This window comes from Protopterus annectens, chromosome 8.part0 (assembly GCF_019279795.1).
Source record: "Protopterus annectens isolate FY-2018-M chromosome 8.part0, PAN1.0, whole genome shotgun sequence".
NCBI lineage: Eukaryota > Metazoa > Chordata > Ceratodontiformes > Protopteridae > Protopterus > Protopterus annectens.
In genome coordinates, this window is record NC_056741.1 from 1934913836 (window position 1) to 1934935165 (window position 21330).

The 21330-nt window shown below is 41.5% G+C and overlaps 1 protein-coding gene across 2 annotated transcripts in view; it reads right to left on the reverse strand.

The window, feature by feature from the left end:
- The window catches only part of LOC122809737 (cytochrome c oxidase assembly factor 1 homolog), a 651317-nt gene that overhangs the window by 105599 nt on the left and 524388 nt on the right, over nucleotides 1-21330 (reverse strand). For both annotated transcript variants that reach the window (XM_044081449.1, XM_044081448.1), the window contains exon 5: nucleotides 1282-1376. In XM_044081449.1, the coding sequence (XP_043937384.1) occupies nucleotides 1283-1376 (94 nt within the window). In that variant the 3' untranslated portion in view covers nucleotide 1282. The remainder of the gene's footprint in view (nucleotides 1-1281; nucleotides 1377-21330) is intronic.

Consider the following 21330-nt stretch of genomic DNA (forward strand, 5'->3'; position numbering starts at 1 on the left):
ACAAACACAGGGAGAAGATACAGACCCCACAAAGAAGGAACCCCAGCCAAGAATCAAACCCAAGAACCTGCAGCTGTGAGGCAACAATGCTACTACTACACCATCAAATATCAAGCATTGCAACATTTACAAACCACAGATATTATGAGGAACAGATCAGATCGAATATGAGGTAAAAATCTGAAATTTTTTTACAAATGGTGGTGGGTAGGGAACTCAAGTCTTTAACACCTGCATACAGGGTACAGGGTTCAAGCCTGAGGCATTCCCTACCACACCACCATAAGCACCTGGGGCATTTTCACACACACACACACACACACACTCACTCCAGTAAAGCACAAGCACCATACACAAACTCCAGTAAAGCACAAGCACCATACACAAACTCCAGTAAAGCACAAGCACCATACACAAATAAAAAGCACAAACTCAATAAAAATAAACATTGTAAATTAAAAGGCACCTTACCTGAATGAATACATCCAGAGTTAACGTCCGTACATACATCCTTCCCGTGCAATACTGAAGAACTATTTTTTTTTATTTTTCATTTTTTTTCTTTCTTTTTTTATTTTTGAGGGGGCTGCAGTCCGGCAGCCCTATGCCACGAGCCGCCCCTGGGAGGGATAGATTCCTGTCCCAGAGACTTCCCATACTCTGGAACAAACTACCTATCTATATCAAACAAAGCTCCTCATTAGCACTCTTCAAGAAAAATCTTGATGATTGGATGGGAGATAGGAAATTCACCCCGGGGATCACTTCTGGGGTGCTTGACAGGGGTACAGGAAAATAATTTTATTAGTTGGCAAAAGCCAGGGTACCATTTGGCTAGGCTTATATAGGCCCTAGGGCCAATAGCCTAATACCTACCTATGAACCTATATATATATATAGAGAGAGAGAGAGAGAGAGAGAGAGATACACCTAAAACAGGGTAACAATAAATATAACTTACTATTAAGTGAAGAAATAACACTTTCAGAGGCTTTACAATTATTATAGGGCAATAAAAAAACTAACTATAAAATTAGCTAATTTCCAGCCTCATTTATTCTTTCCTTTGTGGCAAGTATGCCACAGACTTTAATGCTGATCTCTACTGCACTACACCTTCAAGCAATATGATTCAGGACCCCACCATCCTCTCAGTAAGATAGCGTTTCCTTATATTCACCCTGAAATCTTAAAGTGCCTCCTTCCATCTGCCATCTAGGTGCCATTTCTTCCCACAGTTCTATCACTTTTATATAACTGTGCATAGAAACCTGATCATACCTTAATCTTGATGCTGCTGTGTCTCGTCATTTGTATTGAAAATATGAATCCTCTGACCATCCTTGAGCTGTAATACAACTTCTTGCAGACACCACCTTTGGAAAAAGTACACAGATATTCAGATATAACAGTAAACTTAACTGATATTGAGAGATTTTCACAAAACTGTGAAGATGAATATGCACTTTGTACCAGGCAATATAATTCTCCCTTTGGTACAGAACACTTGATCATATATGGCTAGACTGCCTTTCTTTACAAGCAGAAAAACTTGAAATCCACAATTTTTCATCTAGGAGGATGTATACATCATAAGATGAAACAGTTTACTATATAGTGTAATTAGGTTACATACAGCAAATAATAAGATGCAACTTTATAGATTACATGTGTAATACTGCCAAGGCTACTTTTCTTCAAACTGTGCTGCAAGATTCAGCAAAACTCCAAAATGTGGACTGAGTACCAACACAATAAAGAAGTTATGTTCTTACCATAATGTTTCATCTGTTTTGTCTGTTTTCCTTAATCTGTGGGTCTCAGTTCTGACCATCAGAACCGCCAGCCGCTTCACTAGCTAAAGTTTCCAAGCTTGAGCTCTTCCCTCCTACCCATAATTCCTCACTCCTCCAGATTACCACAGATCGAGTTTGCAATAACAGCCATCAGTGGTTAACAAACAGGACAACATAGCCAGCACAGGATAAAAAGATTATGATGTCAGGAGCTCAGTAAGGAACAGTGGTTCCTATGAACATATCCATAAGATCTCTCAAAGTCTTGGACTGAGGGAAGGGGGGGCAAAGGTTAATGAAGATAGACGTCACAGATGGAATTTTATGGTAAGATCATAACTTCTTTATCTGATGTTGTCAACTTCATTCATACATTAACCTGTGGGACAGAGTCCCCAGCTACAATAACCTAGGGTGACCCACATGGAAGGATATTCTGGAGTACAGCAGAGCCAAAAGTACTTCTGCTCCTGGAGAATGTGAAATAAATGTATGAGGGTTTGACCAAGTAGCTGCTGTACAAATGTCCTCACTCTCAACCAAAAGGCTTGGGAAGTTGCCATAGACCTTGTGGAATGAGCCTTAACGTGACCAGGCACTGGAATGTTCTTGGAGGAATAAACAAAAGAAATGCCGTCTTGCAACCATCCAGCTAAGGTAGCCTTAGTAATGAGTTTACCTTTTTTAGCATCTGAAAAGGATATGAACAACTGACCAGGCTCCCTGAAAGACTGTTCTATCCAAGTAAAAACATAGTTGACTATGTACATCAAGCAAATGAAGAGTATACTCTCCATTATTATGAAAATTAGGGAAGAAAACAGGAAGCTTTACCAAATGATATTATCTTCCCTAGTGACTTTAGGCAAAAAGGATGGATTGGTATGAAGGATTACTCTCTGTGAAATATCAAGTAAGGAAATTTGCAGGAAAGAGCCTTAAGTTTGGAGACTTTTTTTGCTGAAGTAATAGCTACCAGGAACAACGTCTTCCAGGAAAGAAATTTTAAATCTACTGTAGTTGCTGGTTCAAAACGGGGGTGGACTAAAGCTTGTAAAATTATGTTCAAGTCCCAAGGAAGAGTAGGATCTTTTATAGGGGGGACGAAGAAGAGAAGTGCCCCAAAGAAAGGTTTTACAAAGTTTGGAAAAAGCCACAGTGGAATAATCTTTTCCAAAATGGAAATTGGAGATAGCTGCTAGCTGTACTTTAATGGTGGTGTAACTAGCTCCATTATTGAAAAGAAAGGCCAAAAAATCTAGAATTACTGAGACAGAGGCTGTGAAAGGATCTATTTTTTATGTTGTGCCCATATACAGAATCTTTCCCATTTGCTCTTATAATTTTTTCTGATTGAGGATTTATGTGGAAATCAATATTTTCTGAACAGGGGAGGAGAACCTGGGGTGTCTAGCCATCAATGGAATTGGAGAAACCATGTATTTAGTTTCAGTCCCCGAATTTCTAGGTGAGAGTGCCTTGAGGGGTGAGAAAGTAGATCTGGAGTTGAGTCCAGTGTCACTGGAGGACAAATCAGATGAAAGCAAAGAAAGAGTAATCAGGTTTGTCGATGCCAGGAGAGCGCAATGCGGATTACCTTTCTCTTCAACCTGAGAACCTTCTGTAAGAATTTGGAAATTAAGGGCAGCAGGGGAAACCATAGAGTAGACCAGGAGACCAAGCATGGACTAGAGCATCCTGGGTGGCTGTCCCTGAGGAGGGATCAAGGCAAAGTACTACCTGCTGCATCTGACATCAAGAGGTGATGCAAAAAGACTGCAGCTAGGTTAGCCCCATTTCTGAAAGAGCTTGTTTGTCGTGGATTGATTCATGGATCACCTGTGAGGTATCAGTAAAATTTGGCTATGCCTGTCTGCCAAGATGTTGGATTCTCTCGTAGAGATCACCCATTGCCACAATTTCATAGCTTCTCGACATAGGGGGTAAGATCTGGTCCCTTCCTGTCTGTTGATATACCAAACCAGTGACATATTGTCCCTCTGAACAGCAACAGTTCCTAGAGGAAGAAAACTGTGTAGTTCTTACAACACTAGAACCGCTCTCATCTCTAGTACATGGATATGCAGATTGGTCTCTTGGGACATGCACTTGCCTTGGACTGTTCGACCCAGAAAATGCACCCACCCACCTCAACTGGAAGGCAACTATGCTCAATGTGGCATTTGGGAGAGGAAGACCGAAAGGACAACTGCAAGTAACGTCCTTAGATTTTCTATAGAGATTCTATGAAAATCCGAGAAAGTCTGACAGGAAAGCTTAGGAGATTCATGTGTAGTGACCATTGGTCCACTAAAGTCCAGTGTAGAATCCTCATAAGAAAGTATGCTGTGGGCAAAAGAGTGGACGCCGTGGAACATAGCACTCTGAGAACTAAACTGGCTGGAGGTTTCTGAATGGCCATGATGTATTTGATATGAAATCTTAAATTTGATAACTCTCTCTGTTGTCAGATAAGCACAAGACATTTGTGTGTCCAGCCATGCTCCTATGAAATCTATCACTTGAACTGGTTCCAGCTGGGATTTGTGCAGGTTGATTGTGATTCCAAGAGCTGGAGCCAAGTTGAGGAGATAATCCTTGGCCTGTAACAATAAATGCCTGGTTGGAGCGGTTAGGAGCCAGTCACCCAGATAGGGGAAAATCTGGTACCCTTGCAGCCTGAGATGGGCTGCCACCATGGCCAAGCATTTGGTGAACACCCCGAGGGCTGTGGTGTGACCAAAATGGGAGTGATCTGAACTGGTAATGACTGGCTCCCAGCCTGAAATGAAGGTACCATCTGGAGCACCTGTCTATTTTGATGTGATAATATGCATTTGTCAGGTCTATAAAGCACATCCAGTCATTTATCCTCAACAGGGGTTGGATGGACTGAATTGTGACCATCCTGAATTTTGCGTTCTTTACATATCTGTTAAGAGAGATTTGGTCCATAATTGGTCTTAGGTCCCCTATCTTTTTGGGTACCAAAAAGAACCTGGAATAGACACCCAATCCAGCTCGATTGGGAGGGACTTCCTGGACGAACCTTTTTTGCAGCAATTTTGTGATTTCTATGGCTGCATCCTCCCTCTCATTGGGTGGAACACTGGGGAGGTAATTCTTTGAGTTTGTTTTTTCTAAAAAGAAAATGAAGTATCCTATGGATACGATCCTTAGCAGCCACTGATCATTTGTGATAGCTTCCCAAGGCTGCAGGGTACAAAGAAAAGTGCCCCCCAACTGCCTTCAGAGGAAGGCAGTCAGACAACCACTCAGGAGTGCTGGAAGGGTCGGTCTAAGAAGGGTTCCTGAGACCCTTGGTTTTGTGGGCCCCCTCCGCCACATAAATGGCATCTACCATTCTGGTTATTTCCCCCTCTGCCTCGGGGGGGGGGGGTCTCCCAGAGAGTCCTGAAATGAAGCTTGAGATTTCTTGAACAACATCTTTTTACCGCCATGCTGGTTCCTTGAAAAGAACCTTTGTGGAGTAGAAAAATGGATTCCGATGGCAGACAGGGTCTTCCCATCTTTCTCGCTGCAGGATAGTGTCTCTCAAACTATGGGTCCAAACAATGTCGATCTGTCAAAGGGTGCACTGATGAAAGACGTCTTGAGAAGGGCTCAGCAAAGTCACACAGCCTCATCCAGGCATGACATCTTATGGCAATGCCCGAACTAGCTGCCCTTGAGCTGCCCTCCTCTGCATGGGATATAAGCCTCATGGATGCATTAGATAGGGACTGAAGGGTGGCCAGTCTGAAGAAAAAGGTATTTTGTTCCTCAGCAGACATGGACCCCGGGGCCAAGCTAGAGAGCTCCTTGACAAGGTCCCTCTGTAGTCTTGTAAAATGAGATAAATAGTTTAAAGCCCTCAAAGTAAATGTGGAGGAGGGATAAACTCTCTTGCCAAATCTGCCCAAAACCAGTGATTTTCTACTGGGGGGATGGACAGAGGAGCTTTTTAGCTATCTCCTTTTTGGTGGCTGCCACAACAACCATGGCATCTGCAGGGATACTCTTGGCCCAGAAGGTGTTGTCCAGGAGGGGCACTGAAGATTTAAACAGCGCATTCTGGAATGGGCTCTACAGTATCCAGTTCCTTCCATGCCCTAGAAGACACCAACTCAATGAGTGGGTCAAGCGAGGGGGGGCACCCAGAATGTAAATGGCCGGACCCAAAAGCCTTCAACAGCACCAATTCCTCCAGAGAAGGATTTTGGGCAGGCCAACCACCACTTTGACAGAGAATTTCTAAAATGTCTCTATCTAAAGGAGTTCTCTTCTGGTGGTGATCTTGGGGATCCCTTGCCTTCCTCAAAGATAGTGTCAATGGTAAAAGATTCCTCAGGGGAATCAATGTGCCTCCTCTTGCACAGTCTCTTCCGAGGAACCTCCTTGGTGGGCTTTTCTGAGAAGGTGACAGAAGAGCCTTGGGGTTCCACAGACAGAAGTGTATGGAGACTTTCCAGGGCCGGCTATCCATGTGGTAGACTAGAGGCCTCAGACACGAACCCAGAAGGGGTAGGAATAGGTCCCAAAGAAATGAGAGACGATGGTTCCCCTGGAAAGGGAGAGGGCTCTATCCACCACTTCAAAAGCCAAAGGGCTCTAAGCTCCTGGAAGTATCCCCTCCAGAGTTGAAACTACCAAACCAGCCCCCCGCTCTGAAGAGGGAGTCAGAGCAGAGCCATTGAATGCAGAAGCTCCGAAAGGAAGAGACCGCTCTGAAAACTTCGGAGTGGAAATCAACCCCCCCCCCCCCAAACAGTCATTGAGGCCACAGCTCAGAGACACACTCAGCCCCGAAGCAGTTGGAGCAGAGCATGTCTGGGAAATGGTCAGAGGTGAAAATGAGATCACTATCAGCCCAGACACTTTGGTGTCCGGCACTAACAGAACCTGAAACCAAAGCCCAGATCAGAGAAGAAGCCATACGGCAAAAAGAGGAAGGCCTCACAGATCCAGAAGGGGACAAAGAGGACAAAACCCCCATCTGGATCTGAGCCTTGAGAAATTGCCTCCTTAGTCTACTCACGTCTTTCTCAGAGAGGTTTCAAGACGATCTGGAGTATGTGGAAGAGGGAGGCCTGGAATTCATCAGCAAAGGGGATTTCTGAGTGGGGGTGGTTGGCCATGAGTCAGAAGTCAAGGCTCGATGAGGAAACTTCTAATCCAATCCTCTTGGCCCCGAGGAAGCAGAAGAGGCACACAGTGGAAGAACAGCAGATGGAGCTGAAGAAGCATGTGCCAATGGGGCGGGCTCCAAGGACCTTAGCACCTTTTTTGGCGGCTCCAAAGAAGACCTTGTGGGGCAGCATTTCCTGCTCTCCCAGGCCTCTTTAGATGATATGGAGGGGGGGGGGGTGAGCCTCTGATGTTGAAGAGACAGCAGAGGAAGAAGAAGGCAGAAGCAAACCTTTCAAAATGAGCTTGCTCCTCCTATCTGCCAGAGCCCTGGGTAGAAAACTTACAAATACTGCAGTCACTGCCCAAATGAGCAGGCCACAGGCAGTAAACACATTACCTGTGGGCATCCAACAATGGGATCTTGTGCCCAAGGGAAGTGCATTTCTTGAAACCTAAAGGTTTCTCCTTTTGCTTGGCAATAGTAACAGAAAGTGAAAGAAGAAAGTGAAGACAGGAAAAACACTATGGCAAGAAAAAAACAATTAAAGTAAAAAAATGTTATTCTAAAAGATTTTTTGCTTTTAAACTACAAAAAGAGAGGGTAGGAAGTCTAAGAAGAAAAAGGCAAGGAAAAATGAATCCAACTCACACTACAAAAAACACTACCAAACCTTCAGAGGAGCTCAGGAGCACTGGAACCTGGATGTTAATATGACAAGCGGCAAATGAGATCTGAGGTAATCTGGAGGAGTGGGGAATTATGGGTAGAGGGAGGAGCTGGAGCTTGGAATCTTTAGCTAGTGAAGCGACCAATTGGTTCCGAGGGTCAAAACCAAGACTCACAGGTTAATGAATGAATGAATGAATGAATGAATGAAGATGACAACATCAGATCAAGGGTTTGAAGGAACATTGTGTTATAGATTACATCACTCAATCAGCTAGTTTTTAATCAATTTAGTATCCATACAACTGATAAATTTGGTTTACTTGACTTTTATTTTGCTAATGTAGAGTTATACTAAAATTGTAATGAATCACATTCACAATAGGAAATCACAGAAACAACTGGTACAATCCCTGAAGTTTTAGCTAATGAAAATGGAATTTGGTTATTTTAATAACCATAAATTATCAGTTGGACTGAAGACATCTCCCTCAAAATATAGTTGGGAGCAACTTTTGCTTACAGTTTGTTTGTTTGTTTGTGTCTTTCAGCTTTTCCCGGTTAGGGGTCGCCACAGCGGAACTCCAGTGCTATTAAATAAGTCATTATCTGAACAGATCAAAAAAATAAGCAACAGTATATCATGTATTCTGTGAAATGTTCTGCTTCAGCATAAGATAAGAATTACGCTTCTGTCTTCATATAATTTTCATACTATTTGGTAGCCACAAGTAATTACAGCTTTGTTAGTTGTCAGAGCTGCTGTATAGCTGACAGAATTATATTTAGATTTCCAGAAGGAAAAGAAACTGTAGTTGCATAAAGTAAGTACCAAAACCACTAAGGAGGTGTCACTGTGACAGTGAATCATAACATTTGTTTGCCCATCTTTTGTACTGTGTCCATACCTGTCAACTGTCCAGATTTTTGCACGTCTATAGAGTTTTTGCCTCATATTTTTGGTCTATACCTCATACAATTTAAGGTTTTCTGGCAAATCACTGAGGATTGAAATCACTAAATAGTGACATACATTTCAGTTTCAAAATTCATATCCTTCAGAAAATGCATGCTAACAGAAATCCCGTTATTCTAGTAACTTTCTAATTTATAAGAGCAATAAAAAAGTTAGTACTCACCATAGCATTCCATCTTTGTCCATTTTCATTCTCTCACAACTGTTGTGTTCAGATCCGACCCTCGGATCAGACTCAGCCACTTCTTCCAGCTTGTGGACATTGAAACTCTTCAGCTCCTCACTTACCCATAATGACCTTGTCATCTAATCTCCATACTCCTTGCTCCACTCTACCCTCAAACTATTATTTCTATTCTCCTAAAATAGACTTAAGCTGACCATCACTGATTACCCTCAAACTATTATTTCTATTCTCCTAAAATAGACTTAAGCTGACAGTCACTGATTAAGCAATTTCTATCACTTGACTCCAAGTATGTAAATATTTTAAATATCACAGTATTTCTATTGTCTGCACAACAAGTTTTTTACCTTATTTAACTAAAACATCTGCATGCTAACTGCCCCCCCTTCTAATGTAAAAACACAAGAAACCTCAGATCTTTATATTACAGCCAGCTGATCATGCTGTGCTGAATGGAAATACCTGTAAACTGTGTTCTCTATTATCTGTTAACTGTGTTTTATGATGTACATTTTATGCATTTTGCATTTCCTGACTATGAATTTTACACATGTATTTTACTTTTAACATTATGTAACCATTATTGCATTGTATTGCTTATGGAGCTTTTCTCCCCGGGCCTCCACTGAAAATGGGCACGTTCTGGCCCAGTGGACTTCCCCGGTAATCAAACTGAAAATAAATAAATAAATATAAATAAATATCTTGTTTGCTGCCCCTGAAGCCTGAACATAAGATAAAACAACAGTGTCTGGGATTCAAACAAAAGAAGAGTAGTTCCGCCAGCACCTTACTGTCCTTCCAAAAGTCAAAAACAGGTAGGAGGTGGAGGGAGCGAAGTTGAGGAAGAATGAAAATGGGCAACACAGGTGGAACATTATGGTTAGTACATAACTTTTTTTTTTTATATCTGATGTTATTTTCATTCATTCCTCATCTGTTGGGACACAATCCTCAGCTACCTAAATCCCGGGAGGACTCCAAGGAAGGATGTTCCTGAGCACCGTGGTGAGCCAAAGGTTGCTCTTTCCCTAGAGACCATAACTTGTAATGAGCAATCAAGGTATGTGATTTAGTCCAAGTTGCGCCTGTACAAATATCATCCATTGAATATCTGGATAAAAATGCTGAAGAAGTTGCCACAAATCTGGTAAAATGTACTTTTGGTGGTTTTGGCAAAGACAAGCCCAATTTATACTATACAAAGGTAATACAATCAGGTAACCATTTGACTAAAGTCATTTTAGAAACTGGACTACCTAATTTTCAGTCTGAAAAGGAGACAATTGTTCCGATTTCCTAAAATTTTTGGTTATATGTAGATAAAACTGTAATTGCCTGTGAATGTCCAAAAGGTGTAACATATACTCCTCCGTATTAGAGAACTTTGTACAGAAGACTGGAAGGTTGATAACCTGATTTACATTGGACTCTGACACCACCTTAGGAAGAAAGGAAAGATTGGTTCATAAGGATACTCTATTCTTATGAAAAGTCAAATAACGAGGTTTGGATGACAGGGCCTGTAATTCTGATACTCTTCTAGTAGAAGTAATGGCCACAACAAAGAGAGATTTCCAGGTCAAGAATTCTAGATTACACTTAGCTGATGGTTCAAATTATGACTGTGTTAAAATTTGCAAAACAATGTTAAAATCCCAAGGAAGAGTGGAATCTTTTAATGGGGGGGTCTAAGCAGCAAAGTTCCCCTTAGCAAGGCATTACAAATTCTGTAGGATGCTAAAGACGAGTTATTTACACCTATATGAAAATTAGAAATAGCAGCTAGTTGTATTTTTACAGCAGAAGAGCTAGCACCTTCACTGAAAATTGTAGATAAAAATTCAAGAACTTTAGGGACCAGTGCTGAAAAGGGATTTAGATCCTTCTGTTGAGCTCAGATGTCAAATCCTTTCCATCTACTTCTGTAAAGTTTCCTAGTGGAAGCTTTGTGAGATGACAGGAGAATGTGATGGACTGGGGAGGAGAGCCTGGACTGTCTAACAATTAACAGAAGTGGAGACACCATGAGGTCAGTTTTAGGCTTCGAATGTCTCGATGACTCATGCCTGTGGGATGAGACACTACATTTGGAGTTGGATCCAGAATCCATGGAGAACAAAGTAGATGAGGCCAAAGAAAAGGAAAACAAATGTGATGAGGCCAGTAAGCTGTAACGAGGACAACTGTGCACTTCAATCTAGATGCTTTTTGAAGAAATTTGGGGATTACGGATAACAAGGGATAGGAGTAAATGAGACCGGGGTCCACTTGTGAAGTACAGCATCTCTTAGTGACTCCCCGGTGGAGGGATAAGGGCAAAGAAGCTGCTCTCCATCAACAGAAAGTTATTTCTGCAACCCTTATATTGAGGGAACCACTCGTAAGGCATTGAAATGGACTTGTTTAACTTGTCTTTAATCATGCTGTATTTCTCTGGAATGTGCATTATCAAAAATCGATTGGATGAGATTGCCCACTGCCCCACTCTTCCATCTTCTTGACACAGGGGGTAAGATTTGGTTCCCTCTTGTTTGTTGACGTACCAGACTACTGAATACTGTCCATCTAGACTGCAATAGTCCCAATGGGGAGAGTGTCTTGGAAGGCCTGCAATGCTAGGAGGACCGCTCTCATTTCCAGGACACTGATATGCTTGTTGGCCTCATCAGGGGACCATGTGCCTTGGAGCATCTTTCCTAAGAAGTGCCCCGCCCCACCCAATTTGGGATGCATCAATGGTCAATATGGCCTTGGGATGGGAGATAACAAAGGGGTGACATTCTTGTATTTGACTGTAGTATATCCACCACAGGAGATAATTCTTGCATGCCTGGGTTATTTTTAACTGACTGGACAAGACACAATAAAGAATGTAAAATTTAGCTACCAATGTCTACTGATAAATTCTCATATGGTACCTTGACAACAGTAGTAGGATGACTGCTGCTGACATGGATCCCAAAGCTTGAAGGATCAGTCAGGCTCAGAGAAAAGAACTCTGAATGATCTTTCTAATATGGAAATGAATAGTCCGAACTGTTAACAGGAGGAGAGATGCTGTCTGAGTGATTGTATTGAGTAAGGCACCAATGAATTCAAATGTCTGCGTTGCTTCCAGATGAGATTTGTTGTAATTGATTGAGATGCCCAGATGGGAGCATAACTGGAGCACGTAATCTCTAGCCATAATAAGTTAATGGTTGTTCAATGCAGTTATGAGACAGTCATCTAGATATGGAAACACTTGGAATCCCTGCAGTCTCAAGTGAGCTGCCACTACTGCTATACACTTGGTAAACACCCCCTGGACTGTGGTGAGGCCAAAGGGCAGAGCTCTGAATTGGTAATGACTGGATCCCAACTGGAATAGTAGATATCTCCTGGATCATCTGTTCATTCTGATATGATAGTATGCATCCTGAAAATCTATTGGGCACATCCAGTTGTCCTTGTGCAGAAAAGGTAGAATGGACTGAACTGTGAACATATGGAATGTTGTGTACTGAACCACTTGATTTAGATTGCTGAGATCCAAAATTGTTCACCAGCCCCCTTGCTTTCTTTGACATCAAAAAGAATCTTGAGTAAGTTCCAGACTCTTTGTGATCTGGGGGGACTTCTTAGTTGACTCTGTTTTCTAGCAACCTTTGTGTTTCTAATGCTGCTGTTTCCCACTGATTGGATGGAACATTGGAGATTTTGTTTTACACTAGCAGGGATGGATGAGAAAAAGGGTATTATACAACTTCTGGATATCCTCTTCACCCATGAATCTTTGGTAATTTCTAGCCAAGCTATCTGGTGCAGGGATAGATGACCTCTGACTGCCTCCAGAGTTGGACAGTTGGGCCTCCTTTCAGGAGCGCTTACAGGATCTGTCAGAGAAGGTATCCCTAGATTCCTGGTTACTAGTACCACCTCTGCTGTGGGGACAGCGTCTTCCATTAGAGATCCCCCCTCTGCCCCTGGAAGAACTATCTCCATGTGGATCTTGGAAAGGACTCTGAGATTTTTTTGAACCACATTTTTTGACCACCTTGTTGGTTGCTAGAAAAGATCCGTTGAGGAGTCGAAAAATATATGACCATGACAACCAGGGCTTTCCCTTCCTGCTCACACCTACACACTCTGTGTCTTTAATTTTGGAGCCAAATAAGGAACTTCCATCAAAGAAAGCATTGATAAAGGAAGCTTTGAAGGGTTCCACAAAGTCACACAAGCATATCCAGGCATGTCTTCTGATGGAAATGCCTGAACCCGCCTTCTGTGAGGTACTTTCAGCTGAATGATATACAAGCCTCATGGATGAGTTAAAATGGATTGAAGGGTAGCCAACTGTGAGGAAACAGAGCTCTCTGCCTCAGAGGATATGGCCCCAGAAATGGATTTGGTAAGTTCTTTGATCTCATCCCTCTTAAGTCTAGTGAAGTGTGCCACATAATTCAATGACCGAAGGTTAAGGGTCAATGAAGCATAAATATGCTTCCCAAATCTGTCCAACACTCTAGACTCCCTGTTGGGGGGGGGGGGTGGACAGAGGAACTTTGTTCTGATAGTCCTTCTTTGTGGCCACCGCTATGACTTTTGCATCAACTGGCACTCCCTTGCTCCAATACTCTCTGTCTTTTGGTGGTGCCAGAATCCTATCTTGTCTCTTGAGGATCAGCTCAATGGTGTCGGGCTCCTTCCATGCCACTGAAAGACCAAATCAATGAGCTCATTGGCAGGCGGAGTCATCCAGGAGGCTCCAAAAGCCTTCAGGAATACAGATTCCTCTTGGGAAGAGAGGTCTGGACACCAATCACCATTTTGCTTTACGAATTCTAGGATGTCTCCACACGAGACGTCATCAGGTGGTGATCTTGGGGACCCTCAGCCCTTACCAAATTCGGTATCTTCTGTGACAGACTCTTGTGGAGAGTCTAAGGGCCTCCTTTTGCACTTTTCTTCCTTGGAACTTCTTCAATGGGATGTTCTGGAGAAGAATCAGAAGAACTTAACGTACCCTACTGATTATCCTGTTAAATGACTTGGGACTGCCTGCCCCAGTGGCACAGCTGGTTGAGGCTCTAGATGCATAGGCAAATAGGGTTGGGTCATCAGTGCCAAAGGAGGAAGAGAAGTCTGAACTCTGGGCCAGACAAAGCTCTCTTCATTACCTCGAAAGCAAAAGAGCTAGAGAAATTGTTGGCTCTGAAAAGACATGCTTATGGACCGTAGGCTCCCTACACCCCAAAAGCAGACTACTTTAGATGGGAGTTGGAGCCGGGCTATCTAACACCACAGCTCCAAGGGTTAAAGTTGGCTCCAACAGCTTTGTAGTCAACTCCAACACCCCACATCTGCCAACAACACTACAGCTCCGAGAGTCATCCGCCTCTGAGGTGCTCTGTGCGAGTCTACTCAAAGACGCTACTGGTGTCAAAGATACCATAATCTTTGTATCCAATGCCGATGACTCCAGAATCTTTGGTTCTGATGGCAATGAAACCAATGGTCAGATTGGCGAAGGAGCCAGTAATGGTGGGGTAGTGCTAATAATGGTGTCCGGACCCAATGGGGTGGGAGACAGAAGAACCCCCATTTGCACCTGCATCAAGAGAAACTTCCTCATCATTCTGGCCATGATGGTTTCAATTAGACTTCTGGAAGAATGTATGGAAGATGCTGTTGATGAAGGTCTTCAGCGATGGTGTTTGGGAGACCATTCCGAAAATGAACACATATATACAGTGACAACATCTGTACACTAAGGCAGCAAACAAGATTTGAGTTATATTAGATCACCACAAGCTGGAAGAAGCAATTGAGTCAGATCTGAACCCAACAGTTGAGGAATGAATGAAAATTACATTTAAAATCTTTCCCTATTTTTAGGCCTTTATCCTCCCATTGTTTTAGGCTTTGTCCAGATGTCTTGCTCTAAGAGGTTGAGAGGTATGACTGTGTCCTGGATGGATTTTTTTTTCTAGCAGTCTCTATCTCCCCTGCCAGGACTAATGCTGTTATTGTGCCTGTGAAGGTGCTAATGAAGGAGATATGCCACTCACAGTTGGTTGTCATTGTTCTGCTATCTAGTTACTTTGAGACTATAAACTCTGCAGGGAAGTGTGACTGTAGTACACAAACACCAAGTGATAAACCAAAAAAAATGGTTACAAAGAGTAATAATACAATTGAGAAACATTTTGTATAGATAATAAAAATTACAGCAAACATATTAAACAAGTTTACAATAGGAGGAAACGGAGGAGAAAATCTTCACTGTTAGTGACCTTTCCTCGAAGATAGCATTTTAGACAAATGTACCATCTCTTTTGAGAAGGGTCACTACAGCAGTAAAACATAATACTTGGACAGAATCCCAAGTAAGGTTTCTGCCTGGTTTCTATTGGGAAATGGGACAGTTACAGGATCCCCTGTTGTACAGCCACATCAAAACATTTCCTGCTTCTAGACTGTATTTCCAAGTTGCACTGTTTAGTGAAGGCATGGTCAAATGACCATAAGGGCAGCTTCTATAATATCTAAAACAGAAACAATTTCAAAGTAAGCTGCTGAAGTTGTTTCTGCTATAGTGGAATGTTCCAAAACAGTGTCTTGGATGTGTGTCTTGTACTTACCATAGAAAAATTCTTGAGTTGGCGGTAGCTCCGTTGGATGTAAAAGATTTCACAACAACTATTGAAAAGAATGGAGGAAGTTCCCCCAATACCATGGCCAAATTTCCCCTAGTAGTATAAATACCAATTCAGGTCCCACTGAAAAGAGGCCTCTAGTCTAGTGGGACTAACCTGGTCAACAATTACATAAAATCAAACAAATGAAATAAATAATAAGAAAAAAAGGCAGAACAGTAGGCCAGTCACTTTGACAATGTTTGTTTAGTTACAGACAGGCCATCTTTTCCTTTCCTGGTAACAAAAAAATTAATACATTTTCCTAAAGACAGGAGTTCTCCTAGTATAGCATCTTAAATGTGCACATCCAACATATACAGAAGATACTTCCTTTCACAGAAGTAGACTGGATAGGAAATTGGGAGATGAAATGGCTGTTTGAGGAATCCTGCTGAGGTGGCAGTAGACATGAAAGAGAGGTTACTCTTTAGGGGCACCCTGTTGCTAAGGAAGACTGTACAATATGGCTGGCACATGAGACCTTGAACTTGTAAATTTCTTCTTCCTGAGGTCACAGGAAATAGAGCGTTTTCCAAAGCATGTACTTAATGTCTTACGATGTCATCTTATTTAAAGTTAGCTTCTCCAGCACAACACACTCTGGTATTACAGCTAATGCACAGGGCCCTAGGAAAAGCAATTGATTTGCTGAGTACTCTCAAATCTGCTAATTTTAAATATATCTTAGTTTGACAAAACTAAAGGGAAGACTGAAACCTCTAGATGCAATAAGTTTGTTGGGGAGCAGCGAAGTGAAAGTACTCACACATAAAGATTTTATCTTTTACTGTTGCTTTTAATATATTTTGCATTTTCTGTCTTAAGCATTCACATCAAATATGTCTGCATGAGACAAGTTTTACTTTTTTAAGAGTGATATTTTGTTCATTTTATTCTGCTCATTTTCTCCTGGACTGTTGGACACCCGTTTGCTGTATTTATTGCTTACACATAAACAGTAACTGACAAGTACTATTCACTTAGCGATGATCATTCTAAGGACTGCCATAAGGCATACTGCTGTATTTTTAGTTTTGTTTAAGTGTACACAGGGGACACTACAATTTACGCTGATGTGGCAGTGGGAAGCAGTAAACTTTTTCACGAAGTATATGGTTTGGGCAGGTAACCTGGATGGGATGATTGATATCCCTATATCTGAACACTGAAGTACATAAAACTTTTCTTAGCATGGTGCCTTAAATGGTCTGATTCCATAACAGCAGACAGATGTGTGTCTGGCAAATCAGTAGTTACTATGTACCTGCACTGAGAAACACAGCCCTGGTAAATAAAAAGGTGGAGACATTTTACTAACAGAGGTATCTGCTGGACACCTCTCCCAAACTCTATGAAAAGGTGAGATACATTGCATCACAAGGTGAGAAAAACTGCCCTTTACGGAAACCTTACACAACCCTTTTAGAGTGTGCATTGGCGTCTGTAGTTCATTTCTGCTTCTGAAGTATACTCAAAGCAATCTGAAAACAAACTTTGGTGGATACGTGAAACAATGCACTTGGAATCTTGGAAAACGTTACCATTCTGCTTTAAGAGAGGGCAGATTAATTTAAATCATATATTCTTTAGATAATTTTCAGAGTAACTAAAAGCAAGTTAGTGGTAACATCTCTGACTCGCAGCTAAAGGATCCAGGGTACATTTCTAACCTTTGGTCACTTGTCTTTGTGGAGTTTTACATGTTCATTCTCCATGCCTGTATGGGTTCTCCACAGGTTCTTAATTTTTGTCCCTCCTAACAAAAACACACAGATTGATTAAAATTGTCCATATATTTTTTTTGTAATTATCCTTGCCTCGTGGCTAGGGTACTCACTAAAACAGGTTCAGTAAGAAACACTTCACTTACCCAGTTACATTCTACCGAATATGTAAATAGTTTAATTAAAAAAATGCACATCCAAGGAGGTAAGATGCTTCTTCCAGGAAGAAGTAAGTACAGAGTATTTTTCAGAAGGGTCTTAATACATACATTTGTTGCTGTCTGTAGGAAGGCTGGCCCACAGACACAAATAGCAGACACATGCAGATGAAAGAACATGGTAAGTTACATTCAAACAGATGACGCAACAAATCTAAGTGTTGGGACTAGGCAGTTCAGAATGTCTAGGCGCTTTGTGACTTTCTAAGGTAATACTCTCTACTTCTGAAAGCATGATTTTCTTGTAGTAGGTTTTCTGGCTTCCTTTAGGATGCTTAGAACATGACTGTAGAAAATACAGTTGTGTAAGTAAACGTATCATGGCAGTAGAAGTTCAAAAAGATACTACTGCAGTAATTTAAGCTATATGTAAAGTATCCAGTCAAGTACGGGATGTTCTGCCAGCTTTCAAAGCTTTAGGACACCTTCCAAATGCCCATATTTCTGTTGGGGCTCTTGAGGGAGCTCGTACAAAAGTGGACTTTATAAGTGCCAAATTTCAGAGCTTTCTTATCCCAGAAAAGGAAGGCTATAGCCCTGACACAAAAGAATATGCTATGAAAAGAGGGGAGGACCCCTCTGACCTGACAGTTGAAAAAAATTAAAGGGGAATAAGTGAAGGTGCTTGTATTGCTACAGTGATCTATACAAATACACAGCTGCACTACATGCATCATTAGATCAATGTTGAAAAATACCTAAGCTATGTAAGGTGAATACCTATGCTTAGAAGGAAGCTATATAAGGTGAATACCTATGCTTAGAAGGAAGCTATACAAGGTGAATATCTATGCTTAGAAAGAAATGGAGGAGAAAAGGATTAGAGCCCAGGAGCCCATAAGTACAGTCCTAGCAAATCCTGCCTTAGCCCTAGAGCAACCATTAACTCTGTAGTACTTGGTATGTACAGAAGACCAAGTTACTACCTCTAGAATGCTTCTTGAGTCTACCCCTTTCCAAAAAGCATCAGAAGTAGCCATAACCCTGGCTCTGATTTTACCTAGAAGTAACCTGCCATGACAGGAAGAACAAAACTGAATAGTATGGAACAGTCACTTGAAAACAATCTGTTTTGATACAGATTGCTCCTCCTTGCCTTCATAAAAATGAACAATTTATTAGAGTTTCTGCTTTGTCCTTTCAATTGTATCCGATTTGCCTGTGGACAACCCGAGTATGCAGGACCTCTCTCGCTCTTATTCTTGATTCAGACAAAAAATACAGGAAGATGAATAGACTCATTCAAGGTATACTATGAAACCATATTTGGCAGAAAAGAAGGATTAGTTCTCAAGGATACTCCATCTTTATGAAAGGTAAAATAGGGCTGAGTCACCATAAGCACTTCCAACTCAGGTACTCTTCTGGCTATGGTCAGAATAGTGAGTAAAACTGTTTCCCGTGTTAAGAACATTGGATCAGCCTTATAAACTGGTTCAGAAGGGAAAAGTATAAGGTTTTTTCTAGTACAAAGTTAAGATCGCAAGGAGGAGTCACCTATTTTCTAGACAGACAAATGTGTAATACACCTTTCAGAAACTGTTCTACTTGAGATATGGGGGGGGGTCTATCAGCAGTCATGGCTAAAAGATGGAGAGTAAGAAAGACCTAAGCTTAACAACTTACACAAATATAGAATCTAAGGGGTTTGAGCATTAAAAGGTTCTTGGTTCATTCTATGGCACTAACTAAAAAATCTCTTCCACTTAGTTTTATATTATTTTCTAAAGAACATTTCTTAGCCTTTTTTAATACTGCTGCACTTCCTCAGAAAAAAGGGTGCCTAGCATTTACTCATGAACTTATGAACATATTATCAAGGCTGTAAGCTGAAGAACTTGAAGGATGGGGTGGATCAGAGAGACCCTGTCCTGCGTGAGCAAGTCCATCTGGTGAGGAAGCTTGTGGCAATTGCCTGTGCCATTTTCAAAAGAAGGGAGAACTTTTTTTAATTGTCTGCCGTGAATGAAGCCAAGCAGGTCTACTTTAGGAGTTCCCCACAGATGGATAATCTCCTGGAAGACCATGGAATGTAACTCCCATTCACAAGGATCTGTCCTGGTCTTGCTGAACTTGCCTGCCACAAAACTTTACTCTAAAAAAAATGTTAGTAGCCTTTAGGAATAGAATGAAGTTCCAGGACAAGTTCACAGGCTAGCACTGCCAATCTGCAAAGAGGGTAAGCTCTGTTTCCCTCCTGTTTATGTATCATGTGACTGGTTTTGTCCACACTGACTAACAGAGGTCCTAGCATCCAAAGACAGTTCACTGTTTTCAAAGGATTTAATAATGCCATAATTGCACTATCAGTGCTGCAACAGGTAGCACACTTGCCTTTGCTGCTGGAAGATCATAAAATAGTGGGTTTTATCCCCTCCCCAGGTGCATAGATAAATTTCCAATACTGACAATGAAGTGCAGCATGGGGGGGGGGTGCTACACTCGAGTGTGTTGTCCTTTGGCTGAGATATTAAACCAAAGCCCCACCTGCTTAAATTGGTGGTAACTCCCATGGCACCTATCTAAAAAGAATAAAAGTTCCCCAATGTCCTGGCCAAATTTCCCCTAGTAGTACAAATACCACTTTGGGTCTCCCCTGAAACAGGTCACTAGTCCAGTGGGACTATCCCCTGTCAACAAAGCATACATAAATAAACAAATACATTTCCTTGATCCTTAAATTCTTCTTTTTATCCTGATGGTTCCAAAGACCATGTACTTTCACCCCTTTGGACACAACTCCCCATGCAAATGTTGATACATCTATGACTGCAGACTGAGTAGGAGCTGAGGAGATCCAGGCTGAGGGATAATTACTAATTACCCCACCAGTGAAGTTCTCTCTTGAAAAACCTCAGCACCAGAATCTGAAAGGAGAAGGGGTGATTCTGCTGAGTCCAGATTTTGAGGAACCACTGATTTTTTTCTTGTGTATCATCTGGCTAGAAGAATTGTGAGAATTACAGAGGCCATAAATCCTGATATCCTGAATAGCCCTTACTATTGTACGATGTTGGAGAGAAAACGTCAGGAATTGTTCCTTGCAAAAGTCCTCTTGGCCCTAAGGATGGAAGGCCATCATGAGGGAAGTTATCTAGGAGACAGACTGGAAATACTGTCTTGTGAGACTGAAGAGCAGATGATTTTTCTAGATTTAGTTGAAACCCTACATTGTGAAGATTCGTCTTAACAACCTAACAACCTACAAAAGAGTCTACAAAAACAAGACCGACATATAAATGAGGAAAAATGGGCATGCCCTGTAACCTGCAATAAGCTATTACTGGAGCCTGACACTTTGTAAATACTCTTGGAGCAGCTGACAATCCAAAAGGTAATGAAGAAAACTGAAAATGTGACTTTCAGAATTTCCAAGTGTTTCTCTCGGGGAAGGAAGATTTTCATCTGGGCAAAGTCTATGATGATCCTAATAAAGGTTACTGTACATGTAGGGTTCAGGGATGATTTTTTTTTTTGTTTACTATGATTCCTAGGAATTGCACCATATAAATTATTCAGCTGATGTGAAACAGTACAAGTTTCTAGGGCTGGGCAACAACAATGCAATTGTCCAGATAAGGAAAAGATATGCAAACACTGAAACTTAACATCTAGTAAATTCCTCTGGGGTTGTGGTAGTAGCAAATGGCAGACATGAAAAATGAAAGGATGATGAGCATTATGAAATCTGATATATCTCCTGTCTGATGGCCATAATGGAGTGAGTAAATAACCACGTTCCATGCATAGTGATGCTAAGTAAGGTCTACATCTCTCAACTGTGCTTATTTTGTAGGAATGTTCCTATTTCAAGGCTTGATTTACAACTCCATGCGCACAAACATTCTGAAGCTGTTTAGAACACAAGAATCTCAACATGTGCAAAACACTAGTGGCACTAATAATTTAAAAAAAACAGACACACATTTTACATCTGTCTTTTTCAAAA